The sequence below is a fragment of the Myodes glareolus genome, chromosome 5 (genome assembly GCF_982192425.1).
Source record: "Myodes glareolus chromosome 5, mMyoGla1.1, whole genome shotgun sequence".
Lineage (NCBI taxonomy): Eukaryota > Metazoa > Chordata > Mammalia > Rodentia > Cricetidae > Myodes > Myodes glareolus.
The window spans coordinates 32515986-32537214 of NC_142030.1; the positions used below are offsets into that span (position 1 = coordinate 32515986).

General features: G+C 41.8%; 1 protein-coding gene across 1 annotated transcript in view; it reads left to right on the forward strand.

The window, feature by feature from the left end:
* The first annotated feature begins 1430 nt into the window (after positions 1-1430).
* LOC146894867 (uncharacterized) overlaps positions 1431-21229 on the forward strand; it is a 30202-nt gene continuing 10403 nt past the window's right edge. The window contains exons 1-2 of the mRNA XM_087906637.1: positions 1431-1587; positions 13717-13889. Of these exons, the coding sequence (XP_087762763.1) occupies positions 1431-1587; positions 13717-13889 (330 nt within the window). The remainder of the gene's footprint in view (positions 1588-13716; positions 13890-21229) is intronic.

Sequence of the window (21229 nt, forward strand, 5' to 3'; positions counted from 1 at the left end):
CAAAAGCATTTGTTCAACTATGTTCACAGCAGCACTATTTGTAATAGACAGAACCTGGAAACAACCTAGGTGCCCCTTAAATAGAAGAATGGACAAAGAGCACATATACACTTTAGAGTTCTACTCAGCGGTAAAAGACCATGACATCTTGAATTTTGCATGCAAATGGATGGAAATAGAAAACACTTTACTAAGTGAAATAACCCAGACCCAAAAAGATGAATATGGTATGTACTCACAAATAAGTGGATTCTAGCCATAAACAAAGGACATTGAGCCTATAATTCGTGATCCTAGAGAAGCTAAATAAGAAGGTGAACCCAAAGAAAAACATATTTATCCTCTTGGATATTGGAAGTAGACAAGATCTCCAGGCAAAAGTTGGGAGCATGGGGGTGGAGTGGAGGGGGAAGAAGGGGAGACGGGGAAAGAGGAGGGAGACGGGAGGACTGGGGAGAGCTTGGGGGAGTGGTATGGTTGAGATGGAGGAAGGGTGGATATGGGAGCAGGGAAGAAGATATCTTAATTAAGGGAGCCATTTTACGGTTGGCAAGAGACTTGGCTCTAGAGGGTTTCCCAGGTGTTTAAGGGGATGTCCCCAGTTAGGTCCTTGAGCAGCAGAGGAGAGGGTGCCTGAACTGGCCTTATCCAATAGCCACACTGATGAATATTTTGCATATCACCATAGAGCCTTCATTCAGTGATGGATGGAGATAGAGACAGAGACCCACATTGGAGCACTGGACTGAGCTCCCAAGGTCCAGATGAAGAGCAGAAGGAGGGAGAACATGAGCAAGGAAGTCAGGACCGCGAGGGGTTCGTTCACCCACTGAGACAGTGTGACTGATCGAATGGGAGCTCACCAAGGCTACCTGGACTGGGACTGAAAGAGCATGTGATCAGACTGGACTCTCTGAATGTGGCTGACAATGGGGGCTGACTGAGAAGCCAATGATAATGGCACTGGGTTTTGATTCTACTGCATGTACTGGTGTTTTGAGAACCTAGTCTGTTTGAATGCACACCTCCCTAGACCTGGATGGAGGCTGGAGGGCACTCTGACTTCTCTTAGGACTGGAGAGGGAGGGGGGAGTGAGAGAGAAATGGGAGGAGGGGAGGAGGTGGAAATTCCCCCACTCCCCTCCCTCTCCAGATATTTGATTATAAATGCTGCTGGATTAATCCAACATATATATTTTGAAAATGTATTGACTTCAAAATTTAAGTCAAAAGATATGTACTTTGGAGAATAGGCTCTTCTTTTGTTTCCATAGGAAATGAGAGAGCTCATGGAGGTGGAGGCCTCTTACTCTGAACTCCCCTCCATTGCAGGCAACCCCACCTACGAGCAGCAGGCAGCTCTGCCCTAGGAAGAGACCTGTACTGGTCAGGACTTGGAGATATTGGCATGTGGCCTCCAGGCACACCTGATGCATGGGGTGCAGGAGCAGATCTACATTGCATACATCATGGCCTCTCCAGACTGCCTAGAGCCATATACTGACTGCGGCCTGGAGCACCCTGCTGTCCAGAGCAGTGTGACCCTCCACCCTGTTGCGCCTGTTGGCAGGGACGATGTTTATCCTGGTAGTGGCAGCTGAACCCTGACTACCTAAGCTCACTGGACTCCACCCCAGTGTCCCACAGCTGGCTTCAGTGCCTGCCTCCAGTACAGTTTTCTGTACTCTACCCATCCCTCCAGTTTCTTTCCTCATTTCCCAGTTTCTAACCTCAGATCTAAGTCAAGTTGCCAACCCTGTAGCCCCACCTACAGTTCTATCAGACCTCAGAGTGTCCCGACAGCACTTCCTTCCTTGCAGACAGACACGGCAATCTCTAGTACTTATTGACCATAGTAGAACCATCAGGAAGCCACAGAGAAGCCAGTGCCTTCAGGATCAAGAGTCTGAGTCAACATACAGCCTACATTTCTCAGTTGGCTTCTGTTGCACCTTGGGTAATGGGTCCAGCAAAGCTTTGAATCAGGCATACACTGGTCGTTATTAGGCTACCTACCTCTATCTAGACTCCTTCAAGAGGTCCAGCACAAGAGAGAGAGCCTTTCCCCCGTCCCCAAACATCCGGGTGGTAGCAGCACTTTGTTTCCTCCTCAGTCCACTGGGCCTGAGCCTGGCAACTTTTTTACCTCCAGGTTTTGAGACAGGGACTTCCCCCATCTAGATTTTAGTCAACCATTTTACCTCAACTTCTTAAACTCTAGGATTATATGTGCCCCCTACTGTGTCTGACTGACACAAAGATGTAGAACTTTTCCCAACTTTCTAGTCCCTCCATTTTCCTGGGAAAAATAAAATCAACTGTTACACAATATCAGTCAGTAGTATTTGTTCACCTAAAGCCACTGGAAGGGTGGTCTCTGGGTAGGGATGGAAGTGGGCACACTAACACAAGAGATCTGATGGCAGTAGTGGGCTGGTCAGTTATGATCATGCCACAGGGGAGCTTTTGTCAGATGGATTGGCCATGCAGCCAGCCCCTGTACATGAATGAGAGGTTCTGGCACTGAATGGTCGGTGCCATGCTGGCCTACAGGAAAGAGCAGCATGAAGGCCTTGCATTCAGGATAATCCTTCTTCAGGTTCTGCAACCTGCTGCTCTGGGGTCAGGTGATGAACATCAACATTTTTGCAGAGATAGCAAAGTTCCCTAGGTTCCACAGATGCCACACTGACTTATATACTTGATCTCTTGGAATTCACGGTAGTGCACAGTCATGGAATGCAGAGTCTCTATTGTGCCAATGCCTCAGGTTCTTGGTTGCTTATACCTCAGACCTTGGGGCCACTTCTTCAGGAAGAGCAGGGTCTGGCTCTGAGGAATGCTTCATCCTGTTTCAGCTCAGGAGCTGGGAGTGGGGAGAGTCAAGGCAGAGACATTCCAGGACCTGGAGACTTCAAGGGATTCAATAAAGGCCCGAGTCTTGGCCCCTCTCTGCTGCTTTTGAATGAGAAGACAGAGGTTCTGAGTAGCTATCACTTCTTCCAACCATAATCAAGTCATTAGATGCCTTTCCTCATCCTGCAAAAACATGCCAGGCTACAGATTTGAGAGTTCCTTGCTTGAAAACAGGAAAGCACAGGGCATTGAGACTGACACATGGTAGATCTTCATTGACAGCCTGATTCTTTTCGTCTTTGCCTTTCTTGTCCAATGTCTGCTTCAATTAGGGCCAGGTAGGAGACAGGAACAATGGGAGCTGGTGATAGGGAGGTGGTGATGCAAACCATTAACCCCCCTCCACTTGGGAGGTAGAGGCAGGGAGATCACTTAGATCAAAGACAGCCTGGACTAAAGAGAGTTCTAGGACTCACAGAGGCTCACAGAGGAACCCTGAATTGAAAAACCAAAACCTAAAACAAAATAGTGGTGACTGGAGAATGGAGATGAAGTAAGGGGCATCTTTTTGACCTTGTAGCCTGTCCATTCTCAGTTTGGACTAAGAGCCACTTTTCGTGGTGATGGTGAGACAGGATCTCCTTTATTCCAGGCTGGGCCTGAAATTCCTAAGTAACTGGATGACTTTGAACTTCTGAGCTTCTTGCCTCTACCATCTGAATGCTAAAATTATAGACAGGTAATGCTGTGCCCTCTTTGAACTAGGCTGGGAGAATCAAACTTTGCATGTTGGGCAAGCACTCTACCAACTGGGCCAAACCCCCAGCCCTGTGATTCTCAAAATAGACAAAGAGCAAGAGTTTGTCCTCTTACAAGGCTGATTGCTGTTATCCCAGCTCCAGGTAGGAGCTCTCTCCATGAACGTTCCCCCTGTTGGAGATAGTCCTGTCCCTCAAAATCTCTTCATACAGAGACCCCTTGTGCCTTGACTACAGATGCAGAAGTACAGCAGTTCATTAATGCTCTTTTCTGGGAAATAGTGGTGCCTCTTCTCTTGGAAGTCTCCTTTCTATCCCCACCAAAGGGCCCTGGCAAGCTCTTCAGTACATGGGATGCCCATTCCTTTCTGGAGGTAGAACGAGCAGAGCAAAGCCTCTCAGAACTTTTTCAAGACAGGAGAGCCTGGGTAGCACCTATTTTTAACTCCAGTCCTGCACCTGACTTGAAGACCCACTATGATTACAAGGCTTGTCTTTTGTTTTGAAGGTTGGGTATGGCCTCCTGTATCTCTACCTTGCCCTCCCTCACAGGGATGACCATGACAGATCTACTTAGAATTACTAAAACAGGGAGGCATCTACTGTCAATCATGAGTAAAGAGCAACTGTATTTCAAGCAGGAAAACTGAAAGCAATTCCAATACATCCTCCCTAGGTGATTATTGAGGTTAGAAGGCAGATGGAACGACTTATATCAGTCTGTTATTTTTATAATAAAATATCTGAGGCTAGGTAGCTTACAAGAAGCGGAAATGTGTTTTCCTACTGTTTTGAAGGTTGGAACATTCTGTCCCAGAACCTTCTCTACCAGCATCTTCACTGTGGGTTTCTGTGGTGTCAGGTAGCTTATAAAGTCAGTGATGCCCCTCTCCACACTCATGATTGTCCTGGGCATTGAAATTTAGTACCTCAAACTACTACTGAACTATAATATATTCTTAGTGTTTGATTTTGAAAAATGTTTTACTGTGGGTGAAATGCCACCAAGAAGCCCAGCATACTGATGTGTGTGTGTGTGTGTGTGTGTGTGTGTGTGTGTGTGTGTGTGTAAGAGTCAGTGGACATTGGAAACTTAACTGGTGACCTATTTGAAGAAGTTGTCACAGATACCCAACCTTTAGCCTGTATAGAAACCCTGCATCAAACAACAGCTATGAAAGCCAAAATAATACTGCACCCCCAGCAAAAACAACACACAATGCTGAAGGCTGTGACAACCCCTTTAAGGCAAGTTTTTCTTGTAGCATATTGACCTCAGTATTACCCTCCTGCTGACTCAACTTCCTGAGTTCCAAATGTACACATGTGTTACACTCAGTTGTCCCAGGTTGTTTGGGAGCTCACTATGTAGTCTAGGTTGCCTCAGGCTCCCAAGTGCTACCCTTAAAAACATGAGATTGCACATCTGTTATCATCAATAGTTCTTGGCTGTAGCATACTTTCATTTACATTAATTTCTTATTTATTCTCTCCATGTGCATGTGAACTTGTACTAGGGCCATGTGAGTGTGGAGGTCAAAGGGCAACTCTCAAGTGTTGGTTCTCCAAATAATCCAATAATAAAAATGGAGTACAGACCTAAACAGAGAACTCTCAACAGAGGAATTTAATATGGCTGAAAGACACTGAAGGAAGTGCCCAACATCCTTAGCCATCAGAGAAATGCAAAGCAAAACAATTCTGAGATTAAATCTTACACCTGTAAGAATGGCCAGGATCAAAAACACTGATGACAACTTATACTGGAGACGATGTGGGGAAAAGGAAACTCTCCTGCATTGCTGGTGGGAGCGCAAACTGGTACAGCCCCTTTGGATATCAGTATGGCAATCTGAAACAACTTTCCTCAATACCCAGCAATACCACTTGTGGGTATATATCCAAAGGATGCTCAATCATGCCAGAACGACATGTGCTCAACTATGTTCATAGCAGCATTGTTTGTCATAGCTAGAAACTGGAAACAACCTAAATGCCCCATTGACCAAAGAATGGATAAGGAAAATGTGGTATATTTACACAATGGTACTACACAGCAGAAAAAAATAATGACATCTTGAAATTTGCAGGCACATGGATGGAGCCAGAAAACATCATTTTGAGTGAAGTAACCCAGATCCAGAAAGACAATTATCACATGTACTCACTCATTCGTGGTTTTTAAATATAAAGCAAAGAAAACCATCTTACAAATCACAACCTCATTGAACCTAGACAACAACGAGTGACATACATAGATCTAATCTACATGGGAAGTAGAAAAAGACAAGATCTCCTAAGTAAATTGGGAGTATGGGGACCATGGGAGAGAGTTGAAGGGGAGGGAAATGGAAGGGAGGGGAGCAGAGAAAAATATATAGCTCAAGGAAATCAATTAAAAAAAAAGAATTGGTTCTCCTCTTCCACCATGTGGGTTCTAGGGATGAAACTAAGAGTTTCAGCTTCAGGGGCCAGTGGTTTATCCATCTTATTGGATCTGTAACATACTTCTAAGTTAGTGAACATGTATTATTTAGAAATAATGCAATCATATCACTATTACACAAACTATAAACACAATTTTATATGCTATTGGAAATAACAGAAATAGTAACAACAAAATCCACATGACTTTCTTTAAGGTATTATTTACTTCTGTGGTTGTGCCAGCTAGTTGTATGTCAATTTGACTCCAGTCAGGGTCATCTGAGGGAAGAGAGTGTCAAAATAGGGAAAATATTTTCATAATGTTGGAAATGCTGGTAAAATGTAGGGCATTTCTTCTGTCGATGTGAGTGCTACTTTTGCTGGGCATTTTAGTCTATGCTGGCATCTGTGGCCTGCGACAACTTGTCCAACATCTACCCAGGTATTTCTGTATTTCAGAGTATCCATTGAAAAGTTAGGGATTAGGCTGGTGGGTCATCCTTTGTATGTGGTGTGGTCAACTTCCTATTTTGGCGTTAGTGAACTTTTGCTCTGTTTGTTTGGTGTTTTGGTTATTTATGTGTTATATAGGGTTTCTTTGCTGGCCATGTCTGCTTGGTGTTCCATATGCCTCTTGTTCTTTAATAAACATCCCATTCTTTAGATTGGGAAAATTGTTTTCAGACAATTAATATACAAGAAGTTATCTCAGTACGTTCAATAGAGTCAGGAGAAACTCAAACTAAGTTACTCTAAGAAAAGGCAAACACAAGTTAAGCTCACCATTACACTCCAGACCAGGAAGGTTTGCTGTTTTGAAACAGGGTATATGAATCTATTACCAAGGAATGGCTCAAATTTGTGATTTTTCTGCCTTGATTTTCTTTTTACTTTCTCTCTTTCTTTTTCTTTCTTTCTTTCTTTCTTTTTTTTTTGGTTGTTTTTTAGAGACAGGGTTTCTCTGTGGCTTTGGAGCCTGCTTTGGAACTAGCTCTTGTAGACCAAGCTGGTCTTGAACTCACAAAGATCTGCCTGCCTCTGCCTCCCAAGTGCTGGGATTAAAGGCGTGTGCCACCATCACCTGGTACTGCCTTGATTTTCTAAATACCACAGATTGCAGGTAGGTATATAGCAACTCTTGAATAAATAAATACAAGGAAACAAACAAAAATATAAAATATGTGTGATGCACAATTAATAAAAGCCCAGAGACAAATATTGGGGTTCAAACTGAAGACCAGAAAAGCAAAGGAACCAGTCAATGGCTCTTACCTTGACCTCAGTTTGAAAATGGCAATTCGGGGCTGGAGAGATGGCTCATTTCTGAATTATAGTTCATTCCAGATATAACCAAGTTGTCAACCAAGAATAATCATTATAACAGATTCAAGGCAATGCCTATCAAAATCCCAGCAAAATTCTTCAAAGACCTTGAAAAAACAGTACTCAATTTCATTTGGAAAAGCAAAAAAACCCAGGATAGCTGAAACAATCCTATGCAATAAAAGAACTTCTGGAGCCATCGCAATCCCTGACTTCAAACTCTACTACAGAGATAAGGTACTGAAAACAGTCTGGTATTGGCATAAGAACAGACAGGAGGATCACTGGAACCAAATAGAAGACCCGGATATCAATCCACATGTTTCGAACACCTGGTCTTTGATAAAGAAGCAAAAATTGTAAAATGAAAAAAGAAAGCATATTTTGTTGGACTCAAAGTCCAAACATCAGGGAGGAGTTGCTTCAGACAACACTCACACAACCACAAGTGATGCAAATGCAAGAGGATTTTTATTCTGTCATGACAGGGCCCTTCAGGCTCAGGATACGAAGGACATCCGATAGCTGTTATAGCCCATCCTTTAAAGCAAAAAGCCACAGAAATAAAGGGAGAACCTGAGAGTTGCTTTCCAACTAATTGGATTGGCTTAGTTGATGGGCTACTAGCTGTGTAGCTGTGATTGGTGTAATGGTTTTCTGTCTCTTTAAGAGACAAGCCACGTCCACTCCCTCCCCCATCCGCTGAGGCAGGCTGATCTTCAGCTTCCGTCCTTAGTTCACTCTCTTTTTTCTCTTCCTCTTGGAGAGGCAGCTTCGCTTCTGCCTCTCTCCCCACTTCTCCACTTCCCCCCTTCTCTCTATGTGTCTTTCTCCTCTCTCTCTCTCTCTCTCTCTCTCTCTCTCTCTCTCTCTCTCTGTCTCTGCCCCTCCCTTCTCCCTTTCCTCTCCATAACTCCCTGAATAAATATTCAACCTCACTCAGCATGTCGTGTCTATCCATGTCTCTGTCTCCTGCCCGCCCACCATGTGTCTCCCTGCCTGGGACCAGCCATTGCTCTGGGACTGGCAGCCATCTCTGCCTGGGACTGGCTGCTCCCAGAGCCCGCTACCTGCCACCACATGGCCCGCCACCACCATTCAGGCCACCGCTCTGCCTGGAACTGGCTGCTCCCAGAGTATTTCTGCTGCGTACTGCCACCGGGGATCTTGCAGCATTTTTAAAAAAATTATAAAAATTGGTCTGTGCTAGGGCAGAATAGCTGCATGATCGGGTGAGGTAAGGGGGAGTATCTGTGCGTCATACTGACCTTGTTCCAGTGACTAAATCAATACATTAGGAACTGAGTCAACATCTGTGGGTTGTCTTTGCCTCAATTCCCAGAATGGAGTTGTTTCCAAATGCTAAGAGGCTTCAGAAAATGTCTTTAGAGCTGAGAGGCCTCAGAAATGCATTTGGAGTTTCCAAATGCTAAGAGGCTTCAGAAAATGTCTTTAGAGCTGAGAGGCCTCAGAAATGCATTTGGAGTCTTTCAATTTAATGAAGTGGTGCTGGCATAATTGGATATCAACATGTAGAAAAATGAAAATAGATCCATATCTATCACCATGCACAAAACTCAAGTCCAAATGGATCAAAGACCTCAACATAAAGCCAGCTACAATGAATCTTATAGAAGAGAAAGTGGGGGGGGGGTTGGAGAGATGGCTCAGTGGTTAAGAGCATTGCCTGCTCTTCCAGAGGTCCTGAGTTCAATTCCCAGCAACCGCATGGTGGCTCACAACCATCTGTAATGAGGTCTGGTGCCCTCTTCTGGCCTGCAGGCATACATACAGACAGAATATTGTATACATAATAAATAAATAAATATTTAAACAAAAAAATAAAAAAAAAAGAAGAGAAAGTGGGAAGTGCACTTGAATGCATTGGCACAGGGAACCACTTCCTAAATATAACCCAAGCAACACAGACACTGAGAGAAATAATTAATGAATGGGACCTCCTGAAACTGAAAATCTTCTGTAAAGCAAAGAACACGGTCAACAAAACAAAATGACAGCCTACAGAATGGGAAACTATCTTCAATAACCCCACATCAGGCAGAGGTCTGATCTCCAAAATATACAAAGAACTCAAGAAATTGGACACCAAAAGATCACATAATCCAATAAAAAATGGAGTACAGACCGAAACAGAAAACTCTCAAAGGAGGAATCTAAAATGGCTGAAAGACACTTAAAGAAATGTTCAACATCCTTAGTCATCAGAGAAACGCAAATCAAAACAACTCTGAGATTCCATCTTACACCTGTAAGACGAGCCAAGATAAAAAACCTTGAGGACATCTTATGCTGGAGAGGTTGTGGGGAAAAGGGAACACTTCTGCATTGCTGTTGGGAATGCAAGCTTGTACAACCCCTTTGGATGTTCACTGTGGCAACTTCTCAGAAAATTAAGAAACAACCTTCCTCAAGACCCAGTAATACCACTTTTGGGTATATATTGAAAGGATGCTCAATCATGCCACAAGGACATGTGCTCAACTATGTTCATAGCAGCATTGTTTGTCATAGCCAGAACCTGGAAACAACCTAAATGCCAATCGATCAAAGAATGGATAAGGAAAATATGGTACGTTTATACAATAGAGTACTATACAGCAGAAAAAAATAATGACAACTTGAATTTTGCAGAAAAATGGAAGGAGTTAGAAAACATTATTTTGAGTGAGGTAACCCAGATACAGAAAGATGATTATCACATGTACTCACTCATAGGTGGTTTTTAAACATAAAGGCAAGAAACTAGTCTACAAACCACAATCCCAGAGAATTTGGACAACAATGCGGACTTACATGGATATAATCAACATGGAAAGTAGAAAGTAGAAAAAACAAGATCTCCTGAGTAAATTGGGAACATGGGGATCTTGGGGGAGGGTTGAAGGGGGGGAGGGAAAAGGCAGGGAGGGGAGCAGAGAAAAATGTAGAGCTCAATAAATATCAATACAATAAAAAGAAAAGAATAAAAAATAATCATTATAACCCACCCCTTGTTTACTTGACACACAATCATATCCCCTTATGTCATGATTAATTTCTGAATGGAAAACAATAACTAAGTCATAATCATGGCTAAACATAACCTATCGATCTTACATATAATTGCAAATATATTATATATTTAGAATAGTGGCAATATCTTTTGGGGGGACATCTTCCTAATATATCCAACTTATATATTCTCTTAATTGATGTTTCAACATATGATAAGGCAATTGAAAGACCATATGAATATATGTACAAATACATTACTAAAAAACAGAACAGAAGCATTCATGTCAGTTATAATTTTCATTTCTGCAACTAGTCACAAGACCTTCGAGGGTATGAAGAGCTACCTTCCTCTACTGCCCATTCTCTATTTCTTACAACCTCTTCAAGCGCTTCAGCAGGTCTTGGTGATCCATACCTTCATTCCTGAGGGGTCTGTGTCCTTTGTCATCCTTCCTCGATTAGAGTGTTGTAGTTTCCAGTTAACTTTAGGACCATGAGATGCCCTAAAGGATTTCCTGAATTCTAGAAAAAATCCTTCTTATCTCCATTGTGAAGGAGCAATCCAATTTCCACATGGTAACCTGGAAATATTACCTCTCCTGTAGGTGCTATTTCTTTCTTAGTCTGTTGGTTTCAGGGCATTTGAAGTCCAAAATGAACAGAGGGAAGTCTGAGTTGCCACTTAAATGGAAGGTTTTGTTATGGTATCTGGCAGGGACACTCCCCACTCTGGAACCAATACTTCTAGTTCAGCACAATTTAAGAGTTCCAGAATCAGGAAGCAAAAACTTTTGCTAGATTGTATTGGAGTTTAAAAAATTGCCACAAAGAGAAGTTGTGCCATACAACAGAACTCTCATGGGAGGTTTATTTGAAGAGGAGAGAAGAAGGGCACAAGAAAGCACAAAAGAGGGTGCTGGAGAGATGGCTCAGTGGTTAAGAGCACTGGCTGCTCTTCCAGAGGTCCTGAGTTCAATTTATAGCAACCACAGGATAGCTCACAACCATCTGTAATGGCGCCCTCTTCTGGCATGCTGGCATACATGGAGGCAGATAATTGTATACGTAATAAATGAATAAATAAATCTAAAAAAAAAAAGGTAGTCAACCAAATTTACCTGGTCAGTGGTCATACTTTTTTAAAAAAAAGAAAGCACAGAGGGTGCAGAGATAAGTCCTTGGGGACAAGAAGAGAGGGAGAGAGAGAGAGAGAAAGAGAGAGAGAGAGAGAGAGAGAGAGAGAGAGAGAGGAGGTGGGCAAAGCTGACCTTTTAATAGGGAACTTAGCAAGCATACACAGGGGCCACTCTTAGTAACTGCAGCTGAGGGTGTATCCTGTTAGTACCCCAAGGGTGGGCACACCAGTACAGATGCATAAATACCAACAAATGGTCACTTGAGGTGTTGGTGAGTGGAAATATTTCCCTTTCTACTTCTTGATTCCTCAGTCCATGCATTCAGGTCATATTAGAAACCATACCACAGTTGGGCAGTGGTGGCTCACGCCTTTAATCAAAGCAATGAGAGGCAGAGGCAGGCAGATCTCTGTGAGTTCAAGGCCAGCCTGGTCTACAAGAGCTAGTTCCAGGTTAGTCACATTTTCATCAGACTGGTTTCTTCAGGATGCTATGTAATGTGTAATGTGGTAAGATCAGTGGGTTCCATAACTGCGGGCCCACTGTCAAGCTTCTCTGCCAGAAGCAATACTATGTGAAATAGCATGTTAGTGGGTGTAATATTCTCTAAATCCATTGATGGTGATTTTGGCAGAGTCATTACATGTAAGAAAGGTAAATCCATAAACAGGATTAGTACTACTTATTTAAAAGAGTTGTCTTTTCCATGGAGGAAGAGGTTCAACCTGCCACTAGGTTGCTGGCTGGTCACCCCAGGGAATGGTGCCATATCTGGGACTCAGCCTTGGACTCTGCTATTGGCTGATCTACACTCAGCAGCAGCTACAGCCAAGTCAGCTATAGTGAGTGGAAGTCCATGCCTAACCCTCATCTCTGCCACCATGATTACTTTGTTCATGGGTCCATTGGGCAATGGCATGAACAACTTGGAAAAGAGGCTGACTGTCCACAGAAAGAGTCATCCTATCTACTTGATCAATGGACTCTTCCTCAGCTGAAGTCACCTTTTGGTGAGCATTTACATGGGATTTACGAGGATCTTCATACCCTTTTCCCATTTGATGAGATCTATCCACATACTTCTTCCCCAGGTATCTTTTCTCACCAATTTTCCAATCATGCTCTTTCCAAGTCCCTGACCATCCTGTCAATCCACTGGCTACAGCCCATTAACTAGTAAGTAGTTGCACATTTGGCCATTTCTCCATCCAAACCATCTGTATAAAGATGTGTATTGTTTGAAGCTCTCTCCACTATGAAGATTTCCCTTCACCAGTATCTTTCAGGGTTTTTCCCAGAATGGAGCTGTAATGCTGTAGCTGTCCACTTATGGGTGGCGCCTCCACGATGTACAGAACCATCAGTAAACCAGGCACTAGTCTTCTCTTCCTTAGTTGACCAATCATAGGAAACACCCCATGAGGTAATAGGTGCAAGCGGGCAGCAGAAGGCAGTGCAACAGGAGTGGAAGCCATGGGCATTTGGACAACTTCTTCAGGTAGCTTGTTTGAGCCTTCTGGACCTGCCTAGGCCTGATCTCTTATATACCACTATCATTTGATAAGAGATTACTGTGCACGTTCTACTTTCTGATTTACTGAGTAGGATAACAGCTCATGAGAGATATTTGAGATTGCTTGGTAAGGTGGTGGCCCACTGTCGAACATTTAGTTTCTCCAAGAGACTGGGATAGGCAGCATGTGCTCAAATGCCTGGCCAGATATATTTTTGAAAATGATTCCATGGGCACCGGTGGCAGACACTTGAATTTACTTTATGAAGTATTACATTGTCCCATTTCTTCAATGTTCCTTTTCTTGTATGTTATTCAGTTTTCTTCTTTTCCTGTGTGTGTGTGTGTGTGTGTGTGTGTGTGTGTGTGTGTGTAGACTATGTGGCACAGGCTTTAAACCTCAAAGTGATCTTCTTGACTCTGTGTCCAGATTGCTGGTACTAAAAGAATGCCCTACCACACAGAGCTTGAAAAATAATTTTTATTGTGCAATTCTCCTCTTCTTCTGACGGCCAAGGAGGCCAGGAGACGGTATCAAAACCCCTGATACTAGAGTTAAAGATTGTAGTGAGCTTCTATGTGTACTGAGAGTGGAAGCTGGATTCTTTGAAAGAATTTTTCATGTTCTTAACTGCTAAGGTATTTTCCGCCCTAAGTTTTCTACTCTTAATTGTGTTTCTTGTCCAAGGCAACTTAGTCAGTATCAGACACCTGATGCTAATTAAAAGTGGAATTCTCCTCCGTTTTAGAGAATTAGCCTCAGGCAGCGATGAGCTTCCCAACTTCATCCAATGCAATGTGCCCAACCCATTATCCATATTTACACAACCAACAAAAATGGATGCAGCAGGTCGTACTCATGTATTTCAGCATGTTTATTCCCTGGTACTTAACAAGGAAGAAATTGGAAGGATTTCAGAAGGGATGGAATGAAGAGGTAGAGAGGAAGAGTGATATATTATCTTTTAATTAACAATTTATGGAAATAAATTTTAAATAAAAAAGAGGCATTAGATAGATGGTTCAGCAATTCAGAACACCGAGTCTTGTTACAGAGGACTCACATTCCTTTTCCAGAACCCACATGGTAGCTGACCATTTGCTGTAACTCTAGTCCCACGCATCTCCTGCCTTGTTCTGGCCTCTGTAGTTACTGTGTACAGGCACATACAGGCAAAATGACAGATAACTATTTTTTTTTTAAAGTAGAAAAAGGAAAGAATAAAATTCTTTATAGTGATGTCACAGTCCTGAGACACAGAAGCTAGGGTTAGTTAAAATGAATTCCTTCTGGTCTTGCATGGAAGTAGTCATGGCCTTCTGCCAAGCCTGCCTGCTCAGAGGTGAAAGCAGATTCGTTCTGAGGTTAGTAGAGATCATCATTGCCTTTCATCTAAAAGCAGAATATACAGTGCTGTTAGGTGCTTTTTATTGATGTTTTCTTATTTGTCTTCTCTATCTTTTGCATCTGTGAGAACTGTGGCATTGGTACAGTTATCTTTAAGATCAAGAGGATCAAGACTGCATTGGCAAATTGGCAAAGCAATTGACTTTTATTTGTGTCATTTACTTGATTTTCAGGTATTTCTTTCCATCATTTTTATCATTTAAATGCCCCGGAAAGACTTTGTTGCAAGAGTGTCCCTATGTCCCTAAATGTCTTTGATTTTAAATTGTGATCTTATTCAGACGTGGATTTGTTATCTGAGCAAGCTTAGCACCAGGCAGAGCTCTACATGTGCAGATTCCCTAAGTAAAATCTCCATGATCCCTTTGTTTAGGAAAAACATTGTTTTAGAAATAACTCCCATGCTCTTCTTGCCTCCTGCAGGTAGGAACTCTTTCTCATTTCTTCTGTCTTGGATGTTGTGATGGCTATTCTTGGTATTCAAATTTTTACCTCTGAAATTAAAACCCACAGAGTTGGGTACACCTCTAGGGATTTTTCTTAAGATTTTGAAATTAAGACCCATTTTAATCTGTATCATTTGAGATGATAATATCCACATTTAGCTGCTTGGTGGCAGTGCACACCTTTAACCTCAGTACTCAGGAGGCAGAGACAGTCACATTTTCTGAGTTTGAGGCCAGCCTGGTCTGTGGAATGAGTTCCAGAGTCACACAGATAAACCCTTTTTCAATAACACCAAAAACATTCCCCCCCAAAAAAATCAAACAAGGAACAAAGTTCATTTTAATCTGAATTGTACCTCCTGGGAGCAACTGACTTATATAAAGGATATTTAAGAAGGAATTTTTGCATGCTTGCACCATTATTTCTTTACTAACATTAGAGCCTATTTTATTGGAATTTTTTTGTATACTGTAGACCAGCTGAAACATTCAGCCTCATGGATTGAGCAACTATTGGACTCTTCAAATTTTGATTAGTAGGCAGCTGTCAATGGACTACCCAACCACAGCTGCCGTGTGACATTTTAATCCACTTACTATCCACATACATGGAGAGATTAATTCTATTGCTCCTGCTCATGTAGAGAACCAAGAATAATGTAGGTGTGATTTTTTTTTTATTACCGGCTCACTGAAGAAGTTGTGCTAGCTAACAATAGTGTTCATAAACACATTAAGCCTAGCTCCATTATTCTCTAAGTAGTCAATTTTGCACAAAGACTGCTGTTTTTATTATTATTCATATGACAAGAATTTGTTCTGAATTTCAGGAATAATACTACTAAAGCAACAGAGCCATCACCCAGCCTTCTGAGTGGAGAAAGACTTATTACCTTGTTAGAGGTCAGGTTCCTGCTTTTCCTGGTTGTCTGAATTCCCTGTGACAACCTCAACATGAAATCACAGAGCAAACATCTCCTTTTCTGTCCTTAAATGTCTTTTAAATATTAATGTTCCGGAAAGCTTCCACCTGCTTGAAACCATGATACAGCAGGCTGTACAAGCTAGCTAGACCTGTTGTGTCCAGAAGGAAGAAGGGGCAGGGCCTATGGAGTGCAGGAAGACAGCAGGGACTGCTAGCTATTGGATCCAGGGGCAATTGCTATTGTAATGCATTTCTCTGCTGATCCAGATAAGGTCTTTGTCTGGTGTGCAAGGCAGGATCAGGAACCCTAGTGCTGTGTCTTTAAGCACAGCCTAACCCCATGGAAGGTGTTCTTGTCACTCAGGCCTCACTGGCCAATCAGGCCCTCCAGACAACCTGCCAGTCAGAAGTGGTGCAGGGCCCTTCCTGCACAGGTTTTAGGCTTGGCTTTGAAGAGGAACTGGCACTAGTGGTTTTGTGTGTTGTCCTGCAAGTTGTACTACAGGGAGCTGAGTGGAAAGCTTGGGCATGCTGGGAAATCACAACATGGTGAGTAGGGGCTGTTGTCCCCAGACAGGAAGGAGATGATGGTGAGGTGTAGGAGCCAGTGTGGTGGGGCCTCCCATATCAGGTTTGGAACCTGCAGCCATATTCCCTATCCTGTGAGGTCCCACGTGGTCCTTGCCACTCCCTGGACCTAGGAGTAAGCCTCTGAATAGCTTAGCTCTGGGGACTCTATACTGAGAGCATAGGGTACAGGGAGTTGTGTGTAAAACATCAACATGCTTTAGGTGCATTCATGGAAAGCAGGTCACTAAACTCAGGCCTATTTTCCCCACTATCTGCCAGGTGTTCAGCACTTCATATTTTTCCTTAATGTTTTTTCTCTTTTTTTAATTGAAATTTATTGAGCTCTACATATTTCTCTACTCCCCTTCCCTCTTTCAGCCCTCCCTCAAGGTTCCCATGCTTTCAATTTACTCAGGAGATCTTGTCTTTTTCTATTTTCTACTTCCCATGCAGATTAGATCTATGTAAGTCTCTCAGTGTCCTCAGTGTTGTTTAAATTCTCTGGGATCGTCGTTTGTAGGCTGGCTTTCTTTGCTTTATGTTAAAAAAAAACCACCTACGCGTGAGTACTTGTGATAATTGTCTTTCTGTGTCTGGGTTACCTCACTCAAAATAATGTTTTCTAGCTCCTTCCATTTTCCTGAAAAATTCAGGCTGTCGTTATTTTTTTCTGCAGTGTAGTACTCTATTGTGTAAATGTACCACATTTTCCTTATCCATTCTTCAATCGAGGGGCATTTAGGTTGTTTCTAGGTTCTGGCCGTGACAAACAAAGCTGCTATGAACATAGCTGAGCACATGTCCTTGTGGAAAGATTGAACATCCTTTGAATATATACCCAACAGTGGTATTACTGGGTCTTGAGGAAGGTAGTTTTCTAATTTATTGAGAAATCACCATACTGACATCCAAAGGGGTTGTACCAGCTTGCATTCCCAACAGTAATGCAGAAGTGTTCCCTTTTCCCCACAACCTCTCCAGCATAACTTGTCATCAGTGTTTTTTATTTTGGCCATTCTTACAGGTGTAAGATGGAATCTCAGAGTTGTTTTGATTTGCATTTCTCTGGTTACTAAAGATGTTGAACATTTCCTTAAGTGTCTTTCAGCCATTTTAGATTCATCCTTTGAGAGTTCTCTTTTTAGGTCTGTACTCCATTTTTTTTTTATTGAATTATGTATCTTTTGTTGTCAATTTCTTGAGTTCTTTGTATATTTTGATCAGACCTCTGATGTGGGGTAACTGAAGATCTTCTCCCATTCTGCTGGCTGTCATTTTGTCTTGTTGACCTTGTCCTTTGCTTTACAGAACCTTTTCAGTTTCAGGAGGTCCCATTTATTAATTGTTTTTCTCAGTGTCTGTGTTTCTGAGGTTATATTTAGGAAGTGGTTCCCTGTGCCATCCTTAATGTTTAAGATCCAATTTTTGCTAATTTGGTTCACTGAAATGTCGAAGAATTGGAGATATAAAGAATTTACCAATGCTTAGGAAATAGTAAGTCTCACAAAGTAGAACTTAAGCTGATAGAGGAAGGCCTCTAAAACACCCAAAAGATAAATCTATGCTAACCAGGCCTGTTAGAGATTGGGATGATAGGATACACATTGCTCACTAGGGTTGTCCAGACATTTGGCTCCAAATCTTTACAAAGAGACCTCCCCTGATATACAAATCAGCCATTAGGCCCATCCCCATCATCAAAGAGCAAGTCTCTAACAAGCTACTCTAGGAGGCATTTCAGGGTCACAACTAACCTTAAGGCCTGGTGTGCCATAAAGTTCCAGATTTCTTCTTTTGAAAAGCATAATTCTGTCAGGTGGCAAATAGGACATCAGGTGACAACTATTTGAAAGGTAGAACTTTGTTGTGTTAAGGGTTAAGGACTTAGCTGAGCAATCAAGGCTTTCATTTAGGCCCTCAGACAGGGAGGAGGAACATTCTTGTGAGAGATATTAATAGCCTGGGGCCTAGACCTTGGGATCTTTCCCTAAGGGCCTGCTGTATTGACAAGAAAGCAGAGCCCCTTTTCTAAAAGCAGAACTATGCTTGGGACAGCTGATAATAGTCTAGGGCCAAGGCCTTTATGGAAGGGTTGCTTCAGTTCCTGAAAACCCATCTCTTCTTACCCTGTGAAGCTTTGGTTACCAGTCCCAAGGCCATTGTTGGCTTAGTAGTAATATTCTTGGAATAGCCTGTTGTCCCCTTTTGTAACATTGTTGGAGTAGCCTCCTCTTGAATTTGTCCCATTGTATGATAATTTCTACTGACTTCATAGAGTTCCCCTATTTCCTTTCATTTTCCCCCTGGAAGTAGTATACAAGATACAGTTCATCTTAAGAAGCTTGTTTGGCATAGACCATGGCTTGTGCAAGATCAACCTACGCAATCTCTTATATTTTCTACCTTATATTTTTCCTAACTTTCTCATCCCCTGCTACATTCACCTCAGGACCCCGTCACTGAAGGTCACTGGTGTACTTAGAACATTATCCTGGGAATATCTTTGTTGTGTAACCCTATTATCAGTCTAAGTGGCTAGACCTGCAAGTTGCCTGTTTCTATTTAAATTGTTCAAAGTGTAAACTGGAGCATGAATGGAAAAGACACTTAAGGCTGACGGCATGTGTGGAATACAAAATCTGTCTAATCAGGTTCCTCTCTGAGCCTTAGCCAGAGATGAATGTCTACCATTGTTAAAGAAACCTTTCTTTATGATTCTCCCAAGTATGTGAAGTGATTTCCGAAGGGGAAGGCATATTCTAAAGCAGCTGCATTTCCAATCTGTTGGAAATAATGGTCTTGAGTCAAATTTTCATGTTACCTCAGGTGGCCTTGATTCCAGTATATTTTACTCCAGGGAGATGACCTTGCTTCCTCTATATTACACCTTCAAAATTCTTAAATGACGGTACCACCTTAGAGTTTTACATTTGAGTCATGTAGTCAACTATCCAATGCAGTCACAGGAAAAGGATTCATGTATGCAATATTGCTTCTGTCTTCAGGACAAAATAGGAGGAATAGTTTATCCTGCATATTGCAGGAGAAGCAATCAGCTGCTAGATTCACCATTATGGAAACTGACATGATTGTGGTAGAAGGTATTTCCCAGCATATTTCAATTCTTGTCATGTGAGTGAACAGAAATCAGTGTGGGTTACAGTTTGGGAAGGCTATCTCGAGGCAATGACTATTGAATTTTCAATGAGGCAACTATCCTATGAAGGTGCTGGTGTGTTCTGTAAGCTCAGAAGTTTGAGAAACAGGTTATTGACTGTAACTCTATGTGTCAGGTTATAGATCTCAGCAGCCAACATATCCATATAGATAACACTAATTTATCTCTTATTAATGATATTCCCTCACTATGGAAGGGACTACTCTTTTGCAAAGTCAATACCTCTAAGTTCTTTCAATTTTAAGAATATTTTATTTTTGTCATTTTACAAAACACTTTTTGACATGTTTTTAAAGCACATTGTTTCTCTTCTTTCTGTTTGTGTTCTGCAGTTTTTCTAGGTCATTAATAGTTTCATTCCTTTTCTCTCAAGTGATGGTGATTATTGATTTCTCTATAGAGCAATGTGTCCTATAGCTTAGACTTGCACTGTACTATGTAATTGAAAATACCTTTTAACACCTAACCTTGACTCTGCTGCCCAGTGCGAAGAAGACAGACTTGTAACTCCTTCTAGGCTGGGCCGTGACTGTTCATTCATTGAGAAGGAAAAGTAAACCATTCATTGGGTAAACTCTAGCCTATCTGGTTTCCTCATTGTTGTCTAAGTTCTCGGGGATTGTGGTTTGTAGGCTGGATTTTTTTTTGCTTAATGTTTAAAAACCACCTATGAGTAAGTGCACGTGAATCGTCTTTCTGTGTCTGGGTTACCTCACTCAAATTTCTTGCTTATTTGTCAAAAATCAGGTGTTCGAAGATGATTGATGTCTTTGATTAAGTTCTATTGGTCCTCCTGTCTGTTCTTATTCCAATACCAGGCTGTTTTCAGTACTGAAGCTCTATAGTAGAGTTTGCAGTCACGGATTGTGATGCCTCCAGAAGTTCTTCTATTGTACAGAATTGTTTTGGCTATCCTGGGTTTTTTTTTTTTGATTTTCCATATGACGTTGAGTACTGTTCTTTCGAGGTATGTGAAGAATTTTGCTAAGATTTTGATGGACATTGTGTTGAATCTATATTCCAATTTTCCTGTATTTGTTGAGGTTTGTTTTGTTAACAAGAATGTGGTCAATTTTTGAGACAGTTCCATGAGGTGCTGAGAAGAAGGTATATTCTTTTCTGTTTGGATAAAATATTCTATAGATGTCTGTTAAGTCCATTTGAGTCATAACATCTGGTAGTTACCTTATTTCTCTGTTCATTTTTTGTCTCACTGACCTGTTCAGTGGTGTGACTGGAGTGTTGAAGTCTCCCACTATTAGTGTGTGCAGTTTAATGTATGATTTAGGCCTTAGAAGTGTTTCTCTTATACATGAGGGTACCCTTGTATTTGTAGCATAGATGTTCAGTATTGAGATTTCTTCTTGATGGATTTTTCCTGTTGACTAACAAGAAATGCCCTTCTCTGTCTCTTTTGGTTGATTTTAGCTTGAAGTCTAGTTTGTTAGGCATTTGGACAGTTACACCCTCTTGTTTTTTAGGTCCATTTGATTGAATATTTTTCCCAAAGCTTTACTCTGACAAAGTCTGTCTTTGACTCTGAAATGTGTTTCTTGTATGCAGAACAAGGATGGATTCTGTTTACTTATACAATCTGTCAGCCTGTGCCTTTTTATAGGTGAGTTTGGTTCATTTATAATATGAGATATTAATGACCAATCATTGCTATCTTCT